The 24774-nt window shown below is 35.9% G+C and overlaps 3 protein-coding genes across 4 annotated transcripts; all 3 read left to right on the plus strand.

The window, feature by feature from the left end:
* The first annotated feature begins 1074 nt into the window (after positions 1-1074).
* Positions 1075-2725, plus strand: LOC103934765 (probable esterase KAI2). Its single transcript, XM_009344510.3, has 2 exons — positions 1075-1535; positions 2073-2725. The coding sequence occupies exons 1-2, from the start codon at positions 1168-1170 to the stop codon at positions 2515-2517; spliced, it is 813 nt and encodes a 270-aa protein (XP_009342785.2). The 5' UTR covers positions 1075-1167; the 3' UTR covers positions 2518-2725.
* A 2421-nt stretch (positions 2726-5146) lies between these two features.
* LOC103934764 (suppressor of RPS4-RLD 1) lies at positions 5147-15847 on the plus strand. Of its 2 annotated transcripts, XR_665339.3 has the most exons (25): positions 5147-5284; positions 5404-5513; positions 6324-6976; positions 7098-7142; positions 7364-7465; positions 7549-7629; positions 7815-7881; positions 8323-8423; positions 8544-8651; positions 9001-9071; positions 9189-9245; positions 9816-9924; positions 10008-10088; positions 10384-10470; positions 11346-11552; positions 12384-12721; positions 12819-12905; positions 12992-13091; positions 13293-13384; positions 13468-13506; positions 13610-13700; positions 14562-14659; positions 14755-15064; positions 15148-15193; positions 15569-15847. XR_665339.3 is itself a non-coding variant. In XM_009344509.3 (24 exons), exons 1-23 carry the CDS (start codon positions 5163-5165, stop codon positions 15041-15043), a joined length of 3135 nt encoding a protein of 1044 aa, XP_009342784.2. In that variant the 5' UTR covers positions 5147-5162; the 3' UTR covers positions 15044-15064; positions 15569-15847. The 2 variants fall into 2 exon arrangements, 1 of the variants encoding a protein (XP_009342784.2); XM_009344509.3 differs by lacking the exon at positions 15148-15193.
* A 7161-nt stretch (positions 15848-23008) lies between these two features.
* LOC103957450 (classical arabinogalactan protein 4-like) lies at positions 23009-24774 on the plus strand. The gene is made up of 2 exons (XM_048575360.1): positions 23009-23613; positions 24512-24774. Exons 1-2 carry the CDS (start codon positions 23077-23079, stop codon positions 24587-24589), a joined length of 615 nt encoding a protein of 204 aa, XP_048431317.1. The 5' UTR covers positions 23009-23076; the 3' UTR covers positions 24590-24774.

Consider the following 24774-nt stretch of genomic DNA (forward strand, 5'->3'; position numbering starts at 1 on the left):
TATATTTTAATACGAATTGCCTAGACTATTCAGTTTAAGGGTGGAGATGCACTTGGGTAGTTATTGATCACTGCAAGCAGTTACAGTTCTTTTAAAGGGATTGAGTTGCTATTCCCCAAAGAGGCTAGCAATGATGGATTTGCTCTAAGAGTAACTTCACCCCTAAAATATCCCCTAGGCTATTACCTTCCAAGCTATTGAGCAAAACAATTACTGGCTTTAGTGAACAATAACTGCTTAAGTGCATTTACGCCCTTAAACTGAAAAGTCCAGCCAATTCGTTTTAAAATACTTTTTTTATAAGATAATAAAAAATAATTTTATTTTTAATTTCGGATAGAATTTTTAACTAATCTTGTAGCACGACGTGTCATTATCCGGAAGTACTTTGTGGGTAGATTTTAACACATAAACTTGCAAAAACACAACAAATAATTTTTTTTTGAATTTTTGAATAATTTGCTATAATTTTATTAACTTAATTAATCTAGACCGTTGGATTACAAAAAATAAAATAAAATCCAACGGTCCAGAGTGTTTACGTCATCTAGCTGTTGGGCCCAAAAATATAGCCGTTGGAAATCCAATTGTTGAGGAAGAGCCACTTAGCCCCTAATCTGGAGCCACTTAGTGCGTCTACACGCGGGCCCACCCTTGAAATCCTGTCGAGGGAGGCGCCCTTTCTCGTGGTGAATTGCATGCGCCTAGGGCAAAAAAATCAAAACCGTGGCTGACGCCACCGTGATGTCAGATTAACATTATCGTGACGTCAACTTGACGTTACTCCACCTAGTCACTGGCCAGGCGATTAGGGCCTACGGACTGTGTCGAGCTCCCCTGGAGCCCAGGTTATTAGGAAGGGCTCAACCATTTTTGGGGGTTGGGGGATTGGATTGCCCAATTGCTTAGGAGTTTGCTAGGGTGGAGTTGCTGTCTAACCAAGAATCCCCATTTTCTTGTCAAAAGACTCAGTTAAAACAGTCAATAGAACACACAGAAAGCTCCAGTACACCAGCAGCAGCTGATTAGTACTCCCCCCACCGATCTTATCACCAGGGTTCTGATATGTGGTTCCAGTTGGTACTTGTCAGCCAAACCAACCAACAATCAAGCAACAGAGAGAGGAAGAAGAGAGAGAAAGCGGAAGAAGAGAGAGAGAGAGCCGCAATGGGAATAGTGGAAGAAGCTCACAACGTGCGCGTCTTAGGGTCGGGTCAGCAAGTCCTAGTGCTGGCCCACGGCTTCGGCACCGATCAGTCGGTCTGGAAGCACCTCGTCCCCCACCTCGTCGATGACTACCGCGTTATTATGTACGACAACATGGGCGCCGGAACCACCAACCCTGAATACTTCGACTTCGAGCGCTACTCCACTCTCGAAGGCTACGCCTACGACCTCCTCGCCATTCTCGAGGAGCTCCGCATCGAGTCATGCATATTCGTCGGCCACTCCGTCTCAGGCATGATCGGAGCCCTAGCCGCCATCACCCGACCCGACCTCTTCACCAAGCTCGTCATGATCGCTGCCTCCCCTAGGTAAATATCGTCGTCTAATTAATCCATTTAATTAGGAACTAAACGAAGTCAATTATTATAGAATTCAGCTCAAGTCCCACAAACCCAATTACTTAATCATCCTAAATTTACCTTTGCCAATAAGATATTAGTTTTTTATTTTTGTGATTTGGAGAGTTTTGAAGTTCGACCTCTCCCTACTTTGTCCAACAAAGTGGAGACTGATTTGTTCGAAACTTTGTTCGAGAGGATCCGTCAATTATTAACTAATTTCTCCAATTTTACCTTCTTCTTTGATATATATATATTTTTTTTTTTTTTTTTTTGTTAAACTAGTTCATGTCTGTTCAAAGTTGATCCATCGATCTAATTGACTAACTAATTTAATAATTATACAATTAAGCTGAAGTCCCACAAACCCAACTACTTAATCTTCGAAAACTACCTTTTGATTAGTATATTGGCTCTCCGATCTTTCTCAATGATTGTTTTGTTATTTAATTATACCTCCTAAACACAATTAACAATTCAACTAATTAAAATGAAACATTTTTATAGGTATCTCAACGACGTGGACTACTATGGCGGATTCGAGCAAGAAGATCTTGAGCAACTATTCGAGGCGATCCGGTCCAACTACAAGGCATGGTGCTCCGGATTCGCGCCACTGGCTGTGGGCGGCGACATGGACTCGGTGGCGGTCCAGGAGTTCAGCCGGACCCTATTCAACATGCGGCCGGACATTGCCCTCAGCGTGGCACAAACCATATTCCAAAGCGACCTGAGACAAATGCTTGGGGTGATCACGGTGCCATGTCACATATTACAGAGTGTAAAAGACCTTGCTGTCCCTGTGGTTGTGTCCGAGTATTTGCACCAGAATCTTGGCGGCGAGTCGATCGTCGAGGTCATGTCGTCAGACGGTCATCTTCCGCAACTGAGCTCGCCGGAGATTGTGAATCCGGTGGTGCTCAAGCACATCAGATACGACATAGCCGTGTAATTGTAATAATTTTTCAAAGCGTAATTGGAATAATTAAAGTCAACTGATTATGTAGGTGGGTTGTTAATTTGGGTTTAGGTCTTCTGGTGGAGTGCGACTTGGTGTTTTGATTCGATAATGACATAATGTAGCGTTATTTGGATCAAAACAGACAAGCTTTGTTATTGAACAGTTATTTTGATCAAAACAGACAAGCTTTGTTATTGAACACGTACTTTCATCGTCAGTGAATTTGTTACATGTAAATTGTGTTTCCGCACATCTCCAAAAATCGTTGTCTTTGTTGGCTGTTGGTTCAACTTCGAAGTTATGTGGATAATTTCAGTGGCGAAGCCAATAATTATTGGGATGAGGGGCGAAATTTAAAAAATTTAGCGTCCCGAAAAAATGTGAACATTTATTTGAGGTTTGAGTGCAGGATTTGCAAGAATATTATTTGAACTACCCGTAAGAGAATTTGCACTAACCGAAATATTCAAATGAGGATTTGGACTACTCAAAATAGTCGAAGGTGGGTTTGAACAACAATATTATTTGAAGGATGATTTAGCACCGTTTCTCGTTGTATCGTCCTATTACTTAACTGTATAATTAGCAAAGTTTTAAAAGATGTTAATCTCTAATCGAGCGATGGACATGACTTTACACTTAGGCGAGGGCCTAGGCAAATTTGAATAAATTTATTATATACCATATAAATAATTGTCCATTTATTATATAGCTTATAATATCCAAAAAAACATATAATATATAAAAATATTGACAAATTTTCTTTATTACTTTGTTGAATTTGATAGTAAGAGAAAGAAAAAAATAATTACGAGTTCGTAATATTTTACAAATTATTTTTTAAAGCTTGTATAAATTTAAGATAAATAACAGTGTCAAACAAATAACTTAAAAAATATTGAAAGAGTGGTCAAATTAATTAGATAATAATTAAAAAATAAAACAAAGCAATTTAGGTGGTGCAAATTGATTGGCCAATATTTAAAAACAAAAACCAAATTGTAATTATGAAAGGTCATGAGGGGTGGGATGGGAGAAGTCTCCAGAAGCTGCAAGCAGATCTTCGCTCCTCTTTTCTTTGGCCTAGGTTTTTTTTTTTTTTTTTTTTTTGGGGAAAATGAGAGAGCACGCGATCAGCCTGTGCTAGGATAGAACAGGGAAACCTAAGAGCCGAAAATCAGACAGAATTTCATCATTTTCAACGAGACCGGAGGGGCAGAACCATGTTCCTGAGCTTGATTTCCAGCGAGGGAAGGGGCGGCCGCCACTCCTTACCCACACGTAGCTTCACCACTGGATAATTTGCGATGTAATCGGACACATGGACAACCATCATAAGAAGGAATGGAGGTTAATGTTCCACATCTCCCACTTTGTGCCACGGAAGTATGAAAGCTTGTTCCCAAGGAGTCACGCATGTTATATATATAGTTGAAGAGATATCTTGTATGAGTACACTTGTCATGACTCACGAAGCAGTTGCGTGGTGTCATTGGCGAACATGTTTTTCCGCATGTTGTCGTTCCTTTGCCGATCTGCGGATGTCCACATTCGTTGTAGTCAAAACATGCATATTTTTGGAACAAAATTACATGTTTACTATCGCACATGACATGTTTGGATCTAATAATGCAATTTCTTAACTACAAGCTGGTGGTTTAGTGGTAAAGGACGAACTACGAGGTTTTCTTTAAACTAAAAACTGGAGATATCGGGTGCGAAACCAGCTGTTGATGTGGAAGCTAGACTTGTGGCTAGGGGAAGCTGAAATGCCTCTATGAGTCTTTCCAGCTTCCGGAAGGGGTGGATAACCGTAGCTTGCCACTTGCTGTCCTCTTTTTAAGGAAAAAAAAATGCAATTTCCTATGAGGAAAACTTACACATAATATCATATTATTGGATTGGAGTGTCAGGTGAAAATAAATATGTTGGATGCAAGTCCTTCTCCTATTTTAGAATTAGAGCATAAGTCATCGAGTAAAGGTATATTCCAGCCTAACCTTAGCAAACGATCGCATAAAAGTTCTGAAGGCCAGTTTAGTATTGTAGTAGTCTTTTTCATAAACTGCTTTTGATGTACTTTGAAAATAATAAGTTTTGGAGTATAAATGGTAAGTGTTTAGTAAGTTATGTTTTTGTCAGTGCTGTGAGTGAAAAAAGCTGCATCATATCGTTTGGTAAATTTTAATATAAATCTGCTGTATTTTCTTGTGATAACAAAAATGGGCCTGAGAAAAACATCCAAAGTACATACGAACCCAAATTAAATCAGGCCCATCCGACATGAACAAGGTTTATGGGTTTGCAAATTTACCTGGTCGGATGCCGTACAAAATGTCAAACAAAGTGCCAAACCACAACCGATCATGTCAAATATCGAAACACGTACACGTGTAGGCACACAATCCCATCCAGTTGTGCTAACAGCCATTCCTCTCTTTCCTCCCCCCTTCGCAGTTTTTCAACTTTTACTTTTCCATATTCCCAATTTTACTCCTATTCCTCTTTAACCCGTCCTCTTGGTGGAGCCGTTGAAGCGAAGAAAGGAACACACGGAACAGACACACACAAGCGAGAAAACTCGAGTCTTTCACAGACCCGGCGCCATCCCGATCCCGCGCTCCGGCGACTCAGAAATGACGGCCACCATCGCCGAGAGGGCGGAGCTCGCCAAGCTCTGCAGCTCACGTGACTGGTCCAAGGCCATCCGAGTCCTCGACTCCCTCCTCTCCCAGTCCTCTTCCATCCAAGATATCTGGTCCGCCGCTCTCTCCATATCTCTCTCACTCGCTCGTTCGATTTCTACCGATCTTCAATTTATTAATCGAATTGTGTTCTGATCGATTTTGTGTGGCTGTGAATGTTGGTGTATTGCAGCAACAGAGCTTTCTGTTACAGCCAATTGGAGCTCCACAAGCACGTGATTAAGGACTGCGATAGGGCGCTTCAGCTGGATCCCGCGCTTCTTCAAGCTTACATCCTCAAAGGTTTTCCTCCGATCATTTTCCTCGAATTCGAGCTCTTATTTGACTTGGAATGTTTATATCGTTTTTTTTTAACTTAGGATTATTGGAGTAACTAGCTGATGATTATAGCTTAACTGTGCAACTGTTTAGTTACTCGTAATTAGAGATTCCGGATGGATTTTATGTGGTCTTAATTTGAATTTTAGTTGTATGGAATATGTGATTAAGTGAGTGGTTAGTTGATGCAGAGTGAAAAGTTCATAGAATTTGTAAGCATGATATTAAGGCATCACAATTGCATTGTTTAGATGACTTGCGGTGTTGATTGTAGCGGTCCTTGTATATAGATTTTTTTTTTTTGTTAATCTAAAAGCTACTTCAAAATGCTTTAATGAATGATCTGTGGGAAATTGGAACTTGGATTTTATGTATTTTTATAGTTGATTATTCAAATAATTAGGAGCTTACTCCCCGTCATTGTATACAAAAATACATTTAATAGAAAGTATTGACTTATATATATATATATGTATGTATGTATGTATATCATTATATACGAAAATACATTTAATAGAAAGTATTGAATTATATATATATATATGTGTGTATGTATGTATGTATGTATGTATATGTATGTACACACTCATGCTCTCTCCGAAACAGCACATTTATAATTGACCTAAAATTTCATTATGTTAGAATCATATGGCTCTTTGCATGCATAATTGTGCACTCACAGTGTGCACTTAGTTGATGCTTTTTTTTATTCGACATGAAGTACTCTTGGGTCTCAGGTATTTTGTGATCTTAGAATTGGTTTTTGTTGTCTAGGTCGTGCGTTTTCTGCTTTGGGAAGGAAAGAGGATGCTCTTTTGGTTTGGGAGCAAGGCTATGAACATGCCTTCCGTCAGTCTGCAGATCTGAAGCAGTTGCTAGAACTGGAAGGGCTTTTGACAATTGCAAAGAAGGACAAAAGTAATGGATATGAAAACCAAGCAAAAGACTCAACATCATCTAACCTTGCATCCGAAGCAAAATCGCATGTTAATGGGAAATCTAGTGAAACTTATAAGAATGACAATAAATTAAGTGGTGAATCAGAATTGTGCAGTGAATCAACGGTTAACTCCGAGGTCCATAGAAAGTCTAATGGTAATTTTGTTGCATCGAATGGAATTGGTGATAAAGCCGGAGGAAGTAAGAAGTTTGATAGCCAAATGAATGGGAATCATGATAGTCATGATAAATTAAGTTCTGAATCATGCAATGACTTAAGTGATACATGCAGTAAATTACCTATGATTTGTAGCAAGTCAAGTGATTTAATAGAAACTCCTCCCACACCCCCTAAACTAAGTAGTAAATCCGATATACATGATGAAATTGGCGAGGAGTCCAAGAAAAATAAGAAGTTCTCCGTTGCTAGACTTTCAAAGACCAAGTCAATAAGTGTGGATTTTCGACTGTCAAGAGGTATAGCAGAGGTATGCTATAATGTTTTATTTGGTAACTGTTTTTTTGTTTGAGCACAGTTAACGTTTATGTTGAAGTTCCAGTGGTTTAAACCTTATATTCTGTGTAACATATAGTATAACTCTTTTACAGGTTAATAACGGGAAGTATGCTCATGCCATATCAATATTTGACCAGGTAAAGCTTCACTCCATGCGAGTCATCCTGAACATTTTCTGGCAATTTCAGTTTGCCTTCCCATCTATACTTTTCCTTGCTTTTCTTTGACTTCCATTTGTATTCTTTTCCCTTCTTTTTTGGTGTGCGGATAGGGAACAACAAGGCTAGAGGGTCATTGTTTTATGGGCCAATTAGCAAGTTTTATGAACATTTGCATTTTTGTATAATTATATGCACAGATATTGAAAGAGGATCCTAACTATCCAGAGGCACTAATAGGGAGAGGGACAGCCTATGCTTTCCAACGGGAACTTGAGGCTGCGATAGCTGATTTTACAAAGGTATTTGACTAAGTAATATCTGACAGAAGAATAAAAATAGTTTGGCTTCACCTGCAAGTGGTTGATCTGATTATGTTGTTCAGGCCATGGAATCAAATCCATCAGCTTGTGAGGCATGGAAACGGAGAGGGCAAGCACGAGCTGCCATGGGAGAATTTGTTGAGGTGTTTATGCTACCTTAGTCTTTCCATGTAACTGTATTGTCTTTGAATTTAACTAATGAATTTGGTCGTGGTCGTACACTGTTCCATCGACTTAATTATTGGTAAAATAATAGAATAATATCTAGTTTTTTGTTATGACAAGAACTGCCATGCATATTTCATGTACTGTTCCCTCATAATTCCAGGCCATTGAAGATTTGTCCAAGGCATTAGAGTTTGAACCAAATTCAGCTGACATTTTGCACGAAAGGGGTAACTAGCTCAAACCCCCATATCTTTTCATTAATCATCATATCTTAGGACTTAGTTTCAAATGCTCTAATATAATGCCTTCATCTTTTATATGAACAAAATGACATTGTATTACAGGAATTTCAGTATTTCGTTTTGACTTTTTTGATGCATTAAGGGCTGTTAAGATGTTAAAAATGATGCAGGCAAACAATTTTCTAGAGACATTGATAGTCTAATAACTGACAAGCTTGATATTGAAGATTGTGAGGTCTTCAGTTATATTAAATGATAATTTATATGCAAGTGATAGAGACTATTGCATGATAACCTCAATACTATGACACAATAGCCAATAGAACTGCACATATTGGGAAATCCATTCACTGTATTTTTATTAGTAGCCAAAAAGAACGAATTTTTTTATAGACAGATAATGACAGTAGCATTGTAATTTTGCAGGAATTGCCAACTTCAAGTTCAAGGACTTCTACACTGCTGTTGAAGATCTATCTGCGTGCGTGAAACTTGACAAGGATAATACATCTGCATACACATATTTGGTGAGTCTTCCAAGATTCAGTTTCCTGTTGATTCTGTTGTCTAGTGATTGTTCACGCTGTTTACCCTGGAATATATCTTGTACTATTGAGTCTTGACTAAATTGTAATTGGCTTCCCTAGGGTTTGGCATTGTCTTCTGTCGGTGAATATAAAAAAGCTGAGGAGGCACATTTGAAAGCAATTCAACTGGATCAGAATTTTCTTGAGGCATGGGTGCAGCTAACCCAGGTATCCATGAGAAATTTCTTTGTTTACCAAGGTCAAATGCATTTCCATCAAGGTTTGAGAAATCTTTGTGCCTAGTTCATTTCATTGGTTATCCTCAATTCCAATGGCATCATTCATAGTGAAAAGCAGAATCTCATGGAATCAATATGGGACAATGTCTCTATGACAACATAGTACTCATAATAAACTAGAATCTAAAGAATAGGCTCATAACTGATGCTTTGTAGCAGTTTATTAGTTCACTCGTAATTACTTATAGAGTCAATAGGACTTGCCATTTTGGTTGATACAAATCAAACAGTTAGAACTTATAACGAATATTGTTTTTCTGTCATGTCGGTTATTCCAGTTCTATCAAGATATGGCAAACCCAACCAAGGCTTTGGAATGTCTGCAGAAAGCTCTACAAATTGATGGAAGGTGAGCATTTTCTGTCTGAACTAAGTCATCCATGTTTGTAATTTTTATGCTGATCTTCAGGTGCCTGGTGCTAACACTGGAGATATTTTTTTTTTTTTTTTGGTCTAAATCTGATAGGTTTGCCAAAGCATATCATTTGCGTGGACTACTGCTCCATGGGATGGGAGAACACAGGTGAGTTCTACCAAATCATATATTTGGATTCAGTGGTTGACTGATGTAACCATTAACCATATTACTTCTAACATGTTTGCATGATCTTCTGAAGAATAAATGATTTTTGGATTTTACCTGTGTTTTTTATCATGTTTAGATTTAGTAATTTGTGATCATCAATTTCAAGGATGATGTCTTTTTTGTGATACAACAATCCACTTAAGCACTGATCATATATAGATTTAGTAATTTGTGATCCTCGGTTGCAAGAACAATATTTTTTTTTTGGGATACAACAATCCAATTAAGCACTCCAATAGTCCACATGCACAATAGCCTTCATTTATTTATTTATTTATTTCTTTTTTTGTGGTGGGGTGCTATACTCTTGGTTTTCTAGTCTCCATACATATTTGGTGTAGTTAGTATTATATTAAGGATGATGACATTTGACCATGTTAATAGATGAAAAAGTTGCTAATGTCGCTTGAAGATGCCTGACTGAATTTGTGGTACCATGTTAGTGAAATGCAGCATGGTGCTATTTTTGAAATAGTCTGTAATTTATTGCTGAATTCTATCCTGCAGCAAAGCTATTAAGGATTTGTCAACTGGGTTGAGCATTGAGAGTGCCAATATTGAGTGCTTGTATTTGCGGGCATCCTGCTACCATGCCCTTGGAGAATATGGACATGCGGTATTAGAAATTATTTTTTTGGTTGGTTGGGTTTGGAATATCAGCTACATATTTTTCATATTTCAGTTATATATTGGTCACAGGTCAAGGACTACGATGCTGTGCTTGATTTGGAGCTAGACTCGATGGAGAAGTTTGTGTTGCAATGCCTTGCTTTTTATCAGGTTTAATTTATCTGGAGTAATATGCCTAACTCTTGGCGTGCAGTTCCATGTTCTAGCATGTCTTTAATAAACCTTTGACACTTTGTTCCATCCCGCATTTTATTTGATTTTGTCAAATATATTGAATGAAACAGTAGTATCCCTTTCATGAGTGAAAACTTATGCATGACAATTTGACAACTCACAAGTACATCACACAAGGGGAACTGATGAATGACAATGTCCTTATTTGAACTCAAACTATTCATTGCTTATATGTTAAACGCTTAACATTGTTATTTTGTTTTGTTTTCAGAAAGAGATTGCTCTATACACAGCATCAAAAATCAACAGTGAATTTTACTGGTTTAATATTGATGGAGATATTGATTCACTTTTCAAGGTATTCTCTCTTGAGAATTTATATTCGATCTTGATTCTTAGTTCATTGTGATAATATTGCATCACATATCATTCAGCAAGTGCATGCCTCTCAAATCAGAAACTTTACATTGTTTGGCACAGTTATACCTGAATAAATGCATATTGACATACTGTAAATAATTACACAAAAGGCATCAAGTATAAAATGACATCTGAGAAATATAAAATTTACACAGGAAGCTATTCCCTTATCTAGTCTTTTAGCTGACAAATTGTGAAATTGGAGCTGAAATATGAAACTTTCAAGATGTAATATTTTCCACTTCAAAGAGGCTAAATATAACCATGCTAAAGTTATTAAACTATTACTTCAAAGAGGGAACTCTAACTGTAACTTTAATGGCATGTTTGGATTAGGGACTTTAAAGTAACATGGATCTTGGGCTGTATTTGGTAGGATGCACTGCAACAATTAGATAAGAGGAAGAAAATAACTAGGTGCAATATATTTAAGAAAACTTTGAATTTTGAAATGACACACCTGTATAGGTGTCATTTGGAAGTCCTTTGTTTAGTCTCTTTGTGATGTGCTAGAAGAAGCTTGGTAGTGCTTGAATAGTGCATTGGTAGTCTTCTTGTCGTGATTTTTAACAATTTAGCCTTAAGTTTCGTGGAACTTTAAAGTCCCTCATCCAAACACACTTTAATAGTCATGGTTTTCAAAGAGGACCCTAAAACAACTTCTTTTTCTTTTAGCTATAAAATGCAACCATGTTTTCCGAAATAGAGGGTTAAACACAGCCACTTACAAATCAACATGCAAATGGAACATTAACCAATTTCTCCAAATTCTCCTACGTTATGTTTATTGTGTGTTCAATATCAAATATTTAGGAGTACTGGTGCAAGAGATTGCACCCCAAGAATGTATGCGAAAAGGTCTATCGACAACCTCCCCTGCGTGAATCTTTGAAGAAGGGCAAGGTTCGAAAGCAAGAATTTTCAGTTACAAAGCAGAAGGCTGCTCTTCTGCAAGCTGCGGATTCAATTGGAAGGAAAATCCAATATGATAGTCCTGGCTTCTTACCGAATCGACGTCAGGTGATTTGGATAACTTTGAAGTTCGTCTACAATTATTGTGGCTTCTTAATTGTATTTCTTTCCTGTTTTTCCATTTTCTCTAGTTTCAACTTTTTATCATTTTAAGTAAATGCATTGCCTGAGGAATAGTTACACCTCTATTTTTCCCACTGAAATTCAACAATCTGGATCAGTTAGATTCAATTGAAGCTGCAGATGTTGCAATGCATTCAAGCCCCATAATCTTTCACCTATCTCATACTTAGATGAAAATGGTATATCATCTGTTAAAAAATTGCTCAGTTGAAAGATTTGCAAAACATTTCACCAGAGGTGCACATCAAGAACGGTTCCACATCTTTTACGTGGTCCGTTTATCCGCCTCATTGTCCCAAACAAAAATTGATGAATGAAAGTGCTCATGGTTTTGTTGGGTAATTTGAGACCTCACTTTTGTACTGAGCCGATTTAAAGACAAGAATTAACTTTTCTGTTCCAAACAAGTTTTAAAAAAGGAGCTAATATCTGTACTTGACTGTAAAATCTGTTAATTTTGACCTATTGTGTTGGTGTAGACAAGTTAAACTTAAATTCTGCATTTTCCATATTTTTTTAAGAAGAAACAAGTAAGCTTTCTCCGCATTGTTTTTTTTGTTACTTTTTTATTTTCGTTCGGGTTGTTATTATTACGTCGTAGCTTTTGGCATTCTTCTGTTGACTCATTTTGAGCATTCAACTCTGCATGCATAGAATTTAGTGTATTTCATTGTTTGTCTAGTTTTCCTTGCCATGAAGTCTTTGAATTAACCAACCAATAATTTTATTACGTTTCTCATATTCTATGTCTACCAGCATCGTATGGCAGGATTGGCTGCTATTGAGGTTGCTCAAAGGGTTTCAAAAGCATGGCGTTCCTTCCAAGCGGAATGGAAATGTTCTAATAATAAAAGCATCTCGAAGTCTGGTAAGCGAGGCCGGCGAAGGGAAAGAGTTAATTTGCCCAGCCAGAACAGAGGTGGTGCTGGTTGTAGTACGAGTAGCTCTTCGGAGACCTCAACTTTGTATGGAATTACAGAAGCTATTTCATCTGCACGGTCAATGATGTCATGGCATGAGGTTTATTCGATAGCTGTTAAATGGCGGCAGATTTCTGAGCCATGCGATCCTGTTGTGTGGATTAACAAGCTAAGGTATTCCATCTGATTTCCATTTTAATGATTAAATAAGATGGTCAAATATTCTTCTTTCTTGTCTTCTAATGTGAACCTGGATTTCTACACAACTCAGTGAAGAGTTTAATGCTGGATTTGGGTCTCATACACCGCTGATCCTAGGACAAGCAAAAGTTGTTCGCTACTTCCCAAATTTTGAAAGGTGAAGGTCTATAATGGTTCCATTTAGTATTGAACTGTTCAAGCAATTGCCTTTCCTCGATTGCTCATCACTTGTCAATGTGGCAGAACATTAAATGTCGCCAAGGCTATTATGAAGGAAAGATCTTATGTGTATAGTAAGGTCGATAACCTTATTGATTTATCCAGGGATGGGAAATTGCAAGATGTGAGTTCATCAATGTTATATTTATACTCTTGAAAATCTTATGTTATGACTTGAAGACTACTCTTATCAAATCCATATATGATATTGTCACTTTTAATACGTAATTTCTGTTTGCTTTTCTTTTTCATGTTTAAACCTCATTTAAGAATAATTTCTTTAATATGTAAATAGTTGTTCACTAGTATGGTTATATCCATGCAGATTATGCAAGCAAAATCTTGCGCTGACTTATACAGAGTAGTCGGTGAGGACTTCTGGTTGTCTACTTGGTGCGATAGTACTGCCTTTGAGGGGTAGGATTACATATTGTTAAAATTGATGTCCTTACATTTTAATTCCATGTCACGCCTAATTTCTGACCGACTACTTATTTCAGGAGGCAACTTGAAGGAACAAGGATTACCCTAGTAAAAATGTAGTCTTTTGCTCCTTAGCTTGCAACTTTCTCTTTTATTTTTTCCACCTTATTTACTTATTTTCGTTTTTCAATTTCTGGATGTATCAAATGTCTATTCCAGGGGGGAGAACAAATATGAATTTGCAATCAGAACACCTTGTACGCCTTCAAGGTGGGATGAATTTGATGCAGAAATGGCGAAGGCATGGGAAGTATGTTACCCTACACCCTTCTATGCGAGCCAATAAATTTAATTGTATTTCTGTCCCTTCTTTTGTTTAATAGATATGGGTAATCTAACATGCTAAATCCCTTAAGTTGTTTCTGGGTATCCTTGATATGAGCAATACATTTGTATGGGAAGAACAGATATCACACTGTGAGACATGAGAAGTGCGTCTTACCATCCCCTATCCCTAGTTTTGTATGTATAGCATCTCCGGAGCATTGTGTTGGCCAGTGAAATGCTCGTACAAGATCTTGCATAGAGTATATCTGAATTTGATCTAGCTAATCCTACATCCAACCTGTAACGTAGCCTGACTCATGAAACAAAATGTGCTTTGAAGTGTTATACTTCTCTCACTTCTGCAGACTTTGTGAACACTCATTTTTCATATTGCTCAAAACTGATACCTTCCCAGAGTTATTACTTCTTGGATTATGCAAGACTCATAATCCTAGTAATAGCGCATTCCTGATGATATACTTTTTTCATTCCAGACTGCTAACACTACATAAATTAATATATAAACAGAAATATGTACCCGAGATATACCTTACATTTAGCCACCATATATCCTGCTTAAGCAGAACCTTAAGATGCAATCCCACATTTACTTTTTCACTTCAAAGCAGAATCTTTTGGATAGACTGGAGCTTTGGGCTGGTGCCAATGAGCAGAATTTTTTAGCTACAGATGCTAAAATATTTGTTTATATTGTTGTTTGCCCTTCACTCAGTTTATCAACAATCCTTGTTGGTGCAATCCTTGATGGTGTTTTTCTTTATTTATTTCAAATTGTTTGGCTGAATGAATAGCTAATGTTCATGTCTCGACTATATATCCGCAGGCTATATGCAACGCTTATTGCGGTGAAAATTATGGATCTAATGAATTCATCGTGCTTGAAAAAGTGAGAGATGCAATTTTAAGGATGACATATTACTGGTATATCATTTGACCTTGATGCATACATATGGCATGTGTCTTTCCGAAATTATATAGTTCTAAATAAAGAGTGCATCCATACGTAATCGTCTCAGGTACAATTTTATGCCTCTTTCAAGAGGCTCTGCTGCTGTGGGGTTTGTTGTTATGCTCGGATTATTTCTTGCTGCTAATATGGAATTCATAGGAAATATCCCACAAGGTTTACAGGTAGATTGGGAAGCCATTCTGAACTCTGATCCAAACTCGTTTGTTTATTCGATGAAGACTTGGCTATATCCATGTCTGAAGGCAACAACATCCTGGAAAGATTATCCCGATGTGCAATCAACTCTCGCCACAACCGGTTCAGTTGTTGCTGCTCTGAGCACTTATGATGACTGAGTTTCTGAAAGTTCTGAAGAGGTGAGTTCACTGCATCAGTAGATCTAATGAGAATATAGTATACATGTCTGATTGCTCAAAACTAGGGCTCGTCTGGTGTCTAGGATTGAAGTGGATTTTACAACCGTCACAACCCCCACTAGATTCAAGGTACGTTAAAGGAAGAAATGAACAAATTGTGGCCAAATTGAAGGTTGAAAATGGATTACTTCTTGCGGCGCAAGAAACTCACCCATTCCACTCCCTCCCAAATTGGCGGGATTGTAAGGGATAAGTTTCCGTCATGTCTAATCCCCTAAAAATGTAAATACCATTCACCTTTAACCTTCAGTAATCAATTTACCTTAAGAGTTTACAAGCTACCCAATCCAATTCAATCCAAGGCACTGAACTAGGCGTAATTTTTTGCACATACTACGTGGTCTTTAGATATTGGACATCCAAGTATCCAAATGAAGCTCCCACATGTAATATACGCATCATTCGATACGATGTCGTGACCACCTGAATTTGACTTTATTGCAGAAAAATGTTGTAAGCGGGAAGATTGTTTGCCTTGTTCTTCGGAGAGTAACAGAGTCAATTTGAGGCAAGATTTCTGCAAATCTTACACCGGCTTATATCATTGTAACGTGTATGCTTGCTATACGTTTATTTGATTTGTTGTACAGATCCCTAGGATAATAAGGTTGTAATTTTTATTTTCGTTGCCCCGGCATTTGTTTTTATTTATCACAATAAATTTGCTTTGCAGTTCTAATTCACAATAAATAGTTGTCATGATATACATAATTATTTTTACCATCTTTTCTCCTTTTGGGACCTTGTCGTTGTTGACAGCATTTCCCTCTCTAGTGTTTCCTTCTTTTTCCTTGGTTCTTCCTTTTAAGTGAGAGATCTTAAGTCCGATTCCTGTCAAAAACGAATTCGTATCACATTATTGTTGGTCTATTGTGAGGTTAAGCTCATTTTATCACCCTTAGTGTAGATAATATCGTTTGTTAAAAAAATAAAATAAATACATCTTACACCATTGAGGGTTCGAAGGTAGCATCAAAAAGGGTCACGAGTTTCCAATTCTTGTCTAAAAGGGTCATGAGGTCTCATGAAAAGATGACCGATTGTGAAAAACGAAACACCTATAGGGTACCATTTTTTTAGTAGAGATAGGTATGCCGGGGTTTCATCTTTATTAAATAAATGATACAAATAAATAGTAAGAATAGTATTTTCGATATCAAATTGATTTGGGAAATGCTCTCAAGCACTATTACGGTTGCGATGTTCTCAAATAACGCTATACCATAGCAATTAGCAAATAGTCCTTTATAACACTGTCGTATTGATATAATGTCGATATCATATAGTCCTATATAGTCTTTGAAATCAATCGATTTGTTCCAAATAATTATGTTCTTTCTTGAATGGGGTTTTGTATGTCATGTGTAATTAAGAAAAATTTTATTTGGACCCATATAACCTCTTTCTACACCCAACTTAAACTTTAAATGTGAGTTATTATTTTTTTCCAATTGCATAATTACATCAAATACAAATATAATTAACAATAAAACTAATATTTATCAATAAACCCACTCCCAAAAATTAAACCCTACCATCATACAATGTTTATCCTACCTTCATTTCAGTTTAAACCCTAAGAGCTCTCATAGGAGAGAAAAAAAAAAAAAAAGGAGGAAGCTTTTTTTAGAGTGGAGAAGATGGGTTTTTTAGTTTCGCAATGTATATGGTGGCAAAAACTCCACTGGCAATTTGGTTTCCTCGAAGCTTTAGGCATATACAACTTGCCTCATCTCTTTCATGCATTCCTGGCAAATTTTATAATTCCACGTTTCTACATATGGAGAAGTATACAAAGGAGTAGCGATGGCATTGAGTTGATGAGGATGGAGGCTAAAGGATTTTCACCCTTTTAACCTAATATTCTTTCAAATTCGACAAAAAAAAAAAAACTCTAATACTCTTTCTGGATATATTTTTAATTAATTTGAAGTTTGTTTTAACATTTTTGCCATTGTCGTGCATCTAGTCTTGTCAACAAACACAACAGTTCGTCAAATTCAAGCTATACAATCTGAAGGGAAAACTAAAAAAGAAATTATTATTAGTATATGGAAGATTCATAAACAAGTTCGAACTTCACCAAATTATTCAACTTGGCCATAGAAATCAAACTCCAAAAAGCTTTCATAATTCCCATACTCAAGTAGAAACTTCACCAAATTATTCAATTTGAGATTTTATTTTCTAAAGGGGTGTAAAGATAAATTTACATTTTGAATTGAGTTTGTAAGGTTTGTTTAGGTAGTAAATTTGGGTTTAAAGAGATATGAAGTATTTAATTAAAAATAATATAGGTGTAAAGAATAAGTTGAATGTAAAAAATGTGATATGAGTTTAAATAAAATTTTCCGTAATTAAAGATATACCAATCTGAAAGATAATTGTGTTTTCGTACAATTATTTATCTTTTGCTGACGTAAGAGTGCAATTAATTTTAGGTAAGATACCTTTTAAACCAAATTTGATTGGTTAGGAAAGACTTTTTGTTGCTAGAAGGTTTTATAATAGTTAATTATCAATATGTAGTGGCCAATCAGATTCAATACCAGTTCACAAAAGCTCAAAATCTTAACCAGACAAATTCATTATCATTCTTTGACAAAAAATAAAAAATTTATTATAGTTCAATTCGATGCTTAAATCATTTAACATTTTCTTTGCTCAAAACCAAACTAAACCGGCCATTAAAATTTCGATTGGCCGGTTTGGTTGGACTAAAATATCCCTAAGTTCCACAATCTATTCAACCCTATAAATAAATAAGTTCGATTCTTTATTCGACCATTTTTCTTTCCATTTTTTTTCTTTTCGTTTTTTGAGAACTCAACCATTTTTTACGAGTGTTGTCATGCTTATCCTTATCATATTTTTTATCGCCTTATAACTAAAATATAAATAAAAAAATATATAAGATAGGTGAAAAAATATATAAAAGAAAACTAATTTACGAAATGGTACCAAACACACTCTAAATTAAAGTCATTTCAGAGATTTCTCATATCTCCTTAGATTAGGAAGCTGATAGAGTTCGAACTCATACTGTAGTGTAATGACAACATTTTTCTGCACGACTATAGTAAAATACCACTTGCGGCTACATGTTATTGTCTACACCCTTTGACTGAGGTTGGGCTCCAAGAAATTGGGCCTTGGATTGCTGATACCTACCATTCCTGCGATGTCTAGCTAATGAAGTCCAAAGCCCCTCACATATATCTTTTTCTTCTTTTTTTTTTTTTTTTTTTTTTTTTTTTGTTTTTTGTTCAAATCAGATATAATCAGTAGCGGAGCCAGAAAATCAGATTAGGAAGAGCCTTTAAGCCATACAAAAAATTAGACAAATTAATTACAACGTAACTAATGAGAGAAGATTAAAGTTTTTTATTTTTGTCTTGGCATGGAAATTTTAATCCACAACCCTATATTTAGTCATAACGGAGAAAAACTCATCTATTTTTATAGTATGCTAATGTACGACGAGGGAGGTCATTCAGTATTATGGTTTAACAGTATTCATTTTTAATTGTAATTAAGAAGTGTTATGTTCAAATATCTTAAATGTCGAGTTCAATACTAATTTATTTCCTCTACTCATATAACGTTATATAAGAAACAAAATGTAAAAAAGTGCAAGAAAGCGTACAATGCCTTAAACCTATAAACTAGCATAGCTCACATCTGCACTTATCGGGATTGTTAAAAAAAGGGCTCTTATTTTGCTTAAACGAATAAACTTGAATCCATTGAAAAGATTTTAGTCCAAAAACCATACGAGGAAACTGTTGCAATAAATATAAGAAATACTTTTATTGCAAATGATTAATTGTATGTAGTCCTTTGAAGAATATATGACATTGTATGATTGTATTTAATTAGTTCAAAACACACTGTACTTAGATTAACACTAGAGCTTTCTTCTCAATTTGGAAACAGATATCTAGTTCGAATGTCATCTCTTTCATATAGAAATAGAGGGGAAAAAAATTTAAGGCGAGATAACTACCTAAGTTTTGGAGGTGATTTTAAATTGATCACAACCTTTCAAACTTTCCAAATAACTACCTAATATTTTGAAAAGTGAACATTTGGTAGGTTCACTAGTCTTAAGTGATGATGGACAATTATTAAAGCAAGTTTTTACTCACATATCATTTACAGAGCTTTAAATTTTCAATCGACGTAGTTTCACTAAGCAAATTTACAGTTTGGCTAAAGTCAACTTGAAGAATTAGACCTCCATAAACCACTTTAGTATTTGTCTACATCATCATTTAATGCTAGAAACATTATGACTTAATGTTGGTAAAGTCATTACTTAACGCAGGTGACGTGATAGATATCTAAATTTTAAAATGTTACGTGATCATCCTAAAAAGTTGGGTGGTTATCCGTACTTTAGTAAAATTTTTTAAACGAATTTAATTTAATTATTAAAATGCAATTAAAAATTAATTCCCTTGGTTTAAATGGAAATCAATGTCAATTTTTTTTGGCTTAAATGTTAAAATGGTCCATGTGTTTTAGTCATTGGGTCAATTTAGTCCCTATGTTTTCAATTTGGTCCTTGTGTTTATCTTCATTTGCCAATTAAGGTCATTTTCATCTAATTTATGTAGAAAAGTTTATAAATTAAATTATTTATTTGATTTAAAATATTTTTAAATGAAATAAAATTAAAAATTAAAAGAAAATTTGTTCTCCTCCCAACTCCCTGACCTCCTCCCTAACATTAAACCCTCTCTTTTCTATGTCGCAACCTCAATCATTTTTCAGATTAGAAGTTTTATCTCTTATATGTGTTATTTCTCATTGATTTTCATTTTTATGTAAAGAGAAAGGGTAATTATATCTCATGTAATTTATCTTATGATTTTTTTTAAAGAAATTGAATGAAATATTCTTAATTGGCTAAAAGAAACAAACACGAGGACTAAATTAGCCAAATCGAAAACACAAGGGCTAAATTGGCCATATAGCTATAACACATGGACCATTTTGACATTTAAGCCAATATTTTTTGTTGCCTTAAAGCATATTTATTTTTTCAGTTTGTCTTTTACCATATTTTGAGAAATTTTTTATCGTGCTCCGGAGTGTTGAATACTTCAGATCTTTTAACTATTAAATCTTTGATAAAAACCATCAAAATCAAGATTCAAAGGTCAAAACTTTAGTAATATTTTATACTTCAAAGCACCAAATAATTTTTGTTATCTTGCCACTATATGAAACTCATCTACAAACTACAAATAAAACCTGTAATTGAAATGTTTTATGTTCGATTCTCGTCAAAGATAAATTTGAACCATAAAATTATTACTTATGTAAGATTAAGTTTACTCCCTTCTCTTAGCGTAAATAATATTGTATGTTAAAAAAATTAATAATAAATAAAAATATCATGTCCCAACTCAGTCCTCATCGTTTTCCATGTCAAGACACAGAGACTCTCCTAATTATTATTTTTCTTAATAAACAAATAAAAGAAAGGAAAAAAGAGATTAAAATCTCATCAGTTTCTATTAAAAAAAGGAAAGAATCCAGGTAGAACCAACAGACAAAAATATGCGTTTCCCGATCACGGTTTCCGAGGCAAACATGTCCCGGGCCCATATAGTTTTGGCGGTGCTGAAGAAATCCAACGAAAGATACCAAACAACAGTAAACCCCCACGTAATATAATTGTCACGACGACCCACGTGGCCGGCGCCAAGTGGTCTGTCAAACTGGCAAATGACCCCATCTGCAACGAACCAGCTGTAACAAAGCCCAGTTGTGACTAAAATATGCCAAATAATAATTCTGGTCCGTTGGCCTTCTTTTTAGTTTCTATTTTTTGCCATTTATATCAAGAGTTTTTAATTATTTATCATTAACTTGTTTTATAATTTTGATTTTTTGTTAAATTGTCACAACTGAAAGCAAAAAGAGAAATGCTGAAGGAGACCACATTTATGCGTACAATATTGTACGACTTATTCTCTAGCCAATTAAAGTAGGTCTCGCTGCTATTGAAAAAGTTGTTCAATGTAATACACATAAACGAAGAGGTGGAATGGTTTGAAAGAGGTAGACCATATTGTGACAAGTAACGAAATGGTTGTTAAATCGTATATGATTATCAAACAAACTGGCACATTTAATTTATAGAAGAATATGAAATGATGTTACGTCATCATTAAAAATAAGTAAGATCACCTTTAAAGATGTCAAATTTTAAACATGAAATTTAAATGACAGCTTATATGACAATTTGACATCTTTAAGGTTTTGCTCTCCACCTGATATGTTAAATTTTAAGTATAAAATAAAATTTCATATTTGTTTTCCTTGCATTGGTAATGAATTAAAAAATATAAAAATATTTAAACATTCCATTGGTAATGAAAGCTGATGTTAAATTTGACAGTAAGGGGGAGATATGTCATTCATGTCATGCCATATAGATTTAGCTTCTCGGTTGGAAAATATTGTTGTTGTCTTTTTTACTGTTATTGTTGACTTCAAATCTATTTGTAGTAATTAAAAAATGCTTATCATAATTTTTATACTTATCTTTTGTTTTAAAATACCAATTACAACTATAAAAAATAATTAATGTAATAAATAATAATTTAAATTTGACATTTCAGTTAGAAAACACAATTTAGAAAGAAAAATCAATGTGACACATAAGTTTTCAAACTTAAATTTTATGTTTAAAATTTGACAGTCTAAGAGCATTTCCAATGGAAATGTATAATTAAAAAATAATTTGAGCATTAATGGAATCCACACAATAAAATAATTAGAAATTATTCGACATCATCTTTTCTCATATGTCAAATTTGACATATGGAAATTCATATGTCAATCCATCGGTTGGAGCTAACTCCTACCTTCAAATTTGATTACAAGACATTACACTTAAGATTTGACATCTCTTTTGAAAATAATCTAAGGCCATCTCCAATCGACCCGGTCAAAGGGCTATATTGCTAAAATAGCTTGAAATGACACGAAAACCATTTTCAACCGAGAGTTAGGCCAAATGGCTTGTGGGCCCCATTGGGCCGGCCTAATAATTCAAATCCAACATCTACCTAGCATCAGCATGACGCTAGCTAGCAATGGCTAGCTGATGCCAGGTGATCGTCGGATTTGAAATTTTTTTTTTTGTGACAAAATTTTTAAAAATAAAAATAAAAATATCTAATTTTTCCTATAACTACCTAAACAATATTAAATAACATTAAACTTAAACAACATTAAACAACCCAATCTCCACTCTAGTACTACTTGGGGGAATTATTCAAACTTAAAACAACATTAAAAAAACATTTAACAACATAAAACTTAAACGCCTACTCTATGGTTCTTCTTGAGATTACATATAGACAATAAATCTCAAGAGTTACTCGTATCACTCAAAATCCTATTCGAAAAATTATTGAGATTACATCTCAAAATATTATTGAGATAGTTTAATTTAAGTAACCATATTAATTCAATTAAAATAATAAATTATGTTTGGCTTATGACCCTTTGGCCTCCTTGATTAGAGATGATTTTTTGTCATAAGTCTATGTTTGGTCTATGATCCTTTAGCTCTCTCGGTTGGATATAGTAAGAAATATGACCCGATAGTATTCATTAAACTTTCATTCGATTGGAGATGAACTAAGAAATATGTTTAGTAGTGGACGTGTCACATGCGTCCGGTGAAGCCGATGGGTCCTAGGCCAGACTGTCCCAACCTTCCCTTCGTCTTTGTGCATCCGAACGGCTAATCCGGGCCCATCTCCGAACCGGTCCCAGCTCAATGTACGCTCCAGATTAAACCTTCTTTTCTTCCCGTTCAGATCAGGCATATATAAACTCTCGTCAAGACTATTACATTCTCACTCTTTCTCTCTCTCTCTCTCTCTAAACATTTCTATCTAAATCCTGCGATAGCAAATCTGATAGAGATGGAGCGGAACAACATCTTCACCATCGCACTCATCTGCCTTCTTGTCGCCGGCGTCGGAGGCCAGGCTCCATCCGCCGCACCCACTACAACTCCGGCCACTCCATCCGCCACCCCTCCAGCTATTACACCAGCTGCAGCTCCTCAGCCCAAGTCACCATCTCCAGTTGCCACCCCCAAACCTGCTCCCACTCCGGCGTCGGCTCCACCCAAGCCCGCCGCTGCTCCAAGTCCGGCGGCCACTTCTCCTACCGCTACCGTCTCACCCCCATTGCCGTCTCCAGTGAGCTCCCCACCTGCTAAGGCTCCGGTCAGCTCCCCACCACTGGCTACATCTCCTCCGCCAGCCACCCCTGCTCCCGCAGCTGAGGCACCCACAACTACTGAGGTCCCTTCTCCGGCTCCCAGCAAGAAGTCGAAGCACAAATCTCCTGCGGCTGCTCCGACTCCGGATACTGCCAGCCCACCGGCGCCGGAGGGACCTGCAGCGAGCCCTGAAGCTTCGTCTCCTGGTCCTTCAACTGCAGCTGACGACCAGGTATGCTCTCTGTTTCCAATCTTTTGTTTTCTGTTTAGATCTATTATGCGCTGTGGATGCAATGCGCACCCAGATCTGGAATTTTCAGTTCAAATTTTACTTGGGTTCATAACGTTACTGTAAAGGCCGCGCTAATCCTTTGTTACCACTCGAAACGCCGCGTTTTGATTATCTATTTGTTCACGCGCTCCCTTAAGCGTGTAGTAGACGTTTTGCCCTAATGTACATTCATCAGATCTGTTGATCGAGGCGGTGGACTGTCCCGCCACCCAGGGCATGCCGACTCTACATACTACTCACGCGCCACCATAGGTGGAGGTTCGGTTGGGTAAAATATGTGATTAATTTACTTAATTAACCCTAGGTCAAAAAATTTAGAAATGAATCTTACTGAGACAATTTTCAATGATTGGGCTAAAAGCTAAATTTTTTAGCCTGAAAAATTTAGTTTTTAATCCAGAAATAGTTTTTCTGTATTAACAGTTATACTTTAAAATTTTAGCATGGAATTATTAAAAAAATAAATTTTGATTATTTTTTTATTAAATTAAATTTAAAAAATAATAAATAGGTAGACTATTATAAATTAATTTTATGAACATTTTAATCTAGAAAAATTTAAATTTTGATAAATATTAGATGAAGTTTATTTCGATTTCTAAAAATCAAAATTTGGAAGCAATTTAGCATTTAGTTTAAAATTTTTCCTTGGATAAATTGAGTTCGGAGGAAAATTTTAGAAAGTATTTTAACTTTTAATCTTTTATTGGAGATGAAGGAAAGTGTTTAGTGTCATTATGACACCTGATGGTAGGAAATTATTAATGTGCTAAATTAAAAAAAGATTATTTCTTGGGGTTTGTTGTAATATTTTAATCTGTGGATTTTGGAAATGCAGAGTGGTGCAATGACGATCAGGTCCCTCAAGGTGATGGGATCCATGGCATTGGGATGGGCAGTATTGGCATTATACTAAAAGAAGAAGAGAGGAAGGACGGACGGTGTTTGTTGTTATGCAGTCATTATTTTAATCTTTTGTCCTGCCTACTCTTCTGTTGATTATTTATTTACTACAGACCTGGCTGTTGTGCCTGGCTGGCCGGATCGGGTTCCCATTGTATTCTTTTGACACATGATCTGAATTCACTGCTTTTATTCGCC

The sequence above is a fragment of a genome, unplaced genomic scaffold (genome assembly GCF_019419815.1).
Source record: "Pyrus x bretschneideri cultivar Hongxiangsu unplaced genomic scaffold, Pyrus_bretschneideri_v1 Contig8, whole genome shotgun sequence".
NCBI lineage: Eukaryota > Viridiplantae > Streptophyta > Magnoliopsida > Rosales > Rosaceae > Pyrus > Pyrus x bretschneideri.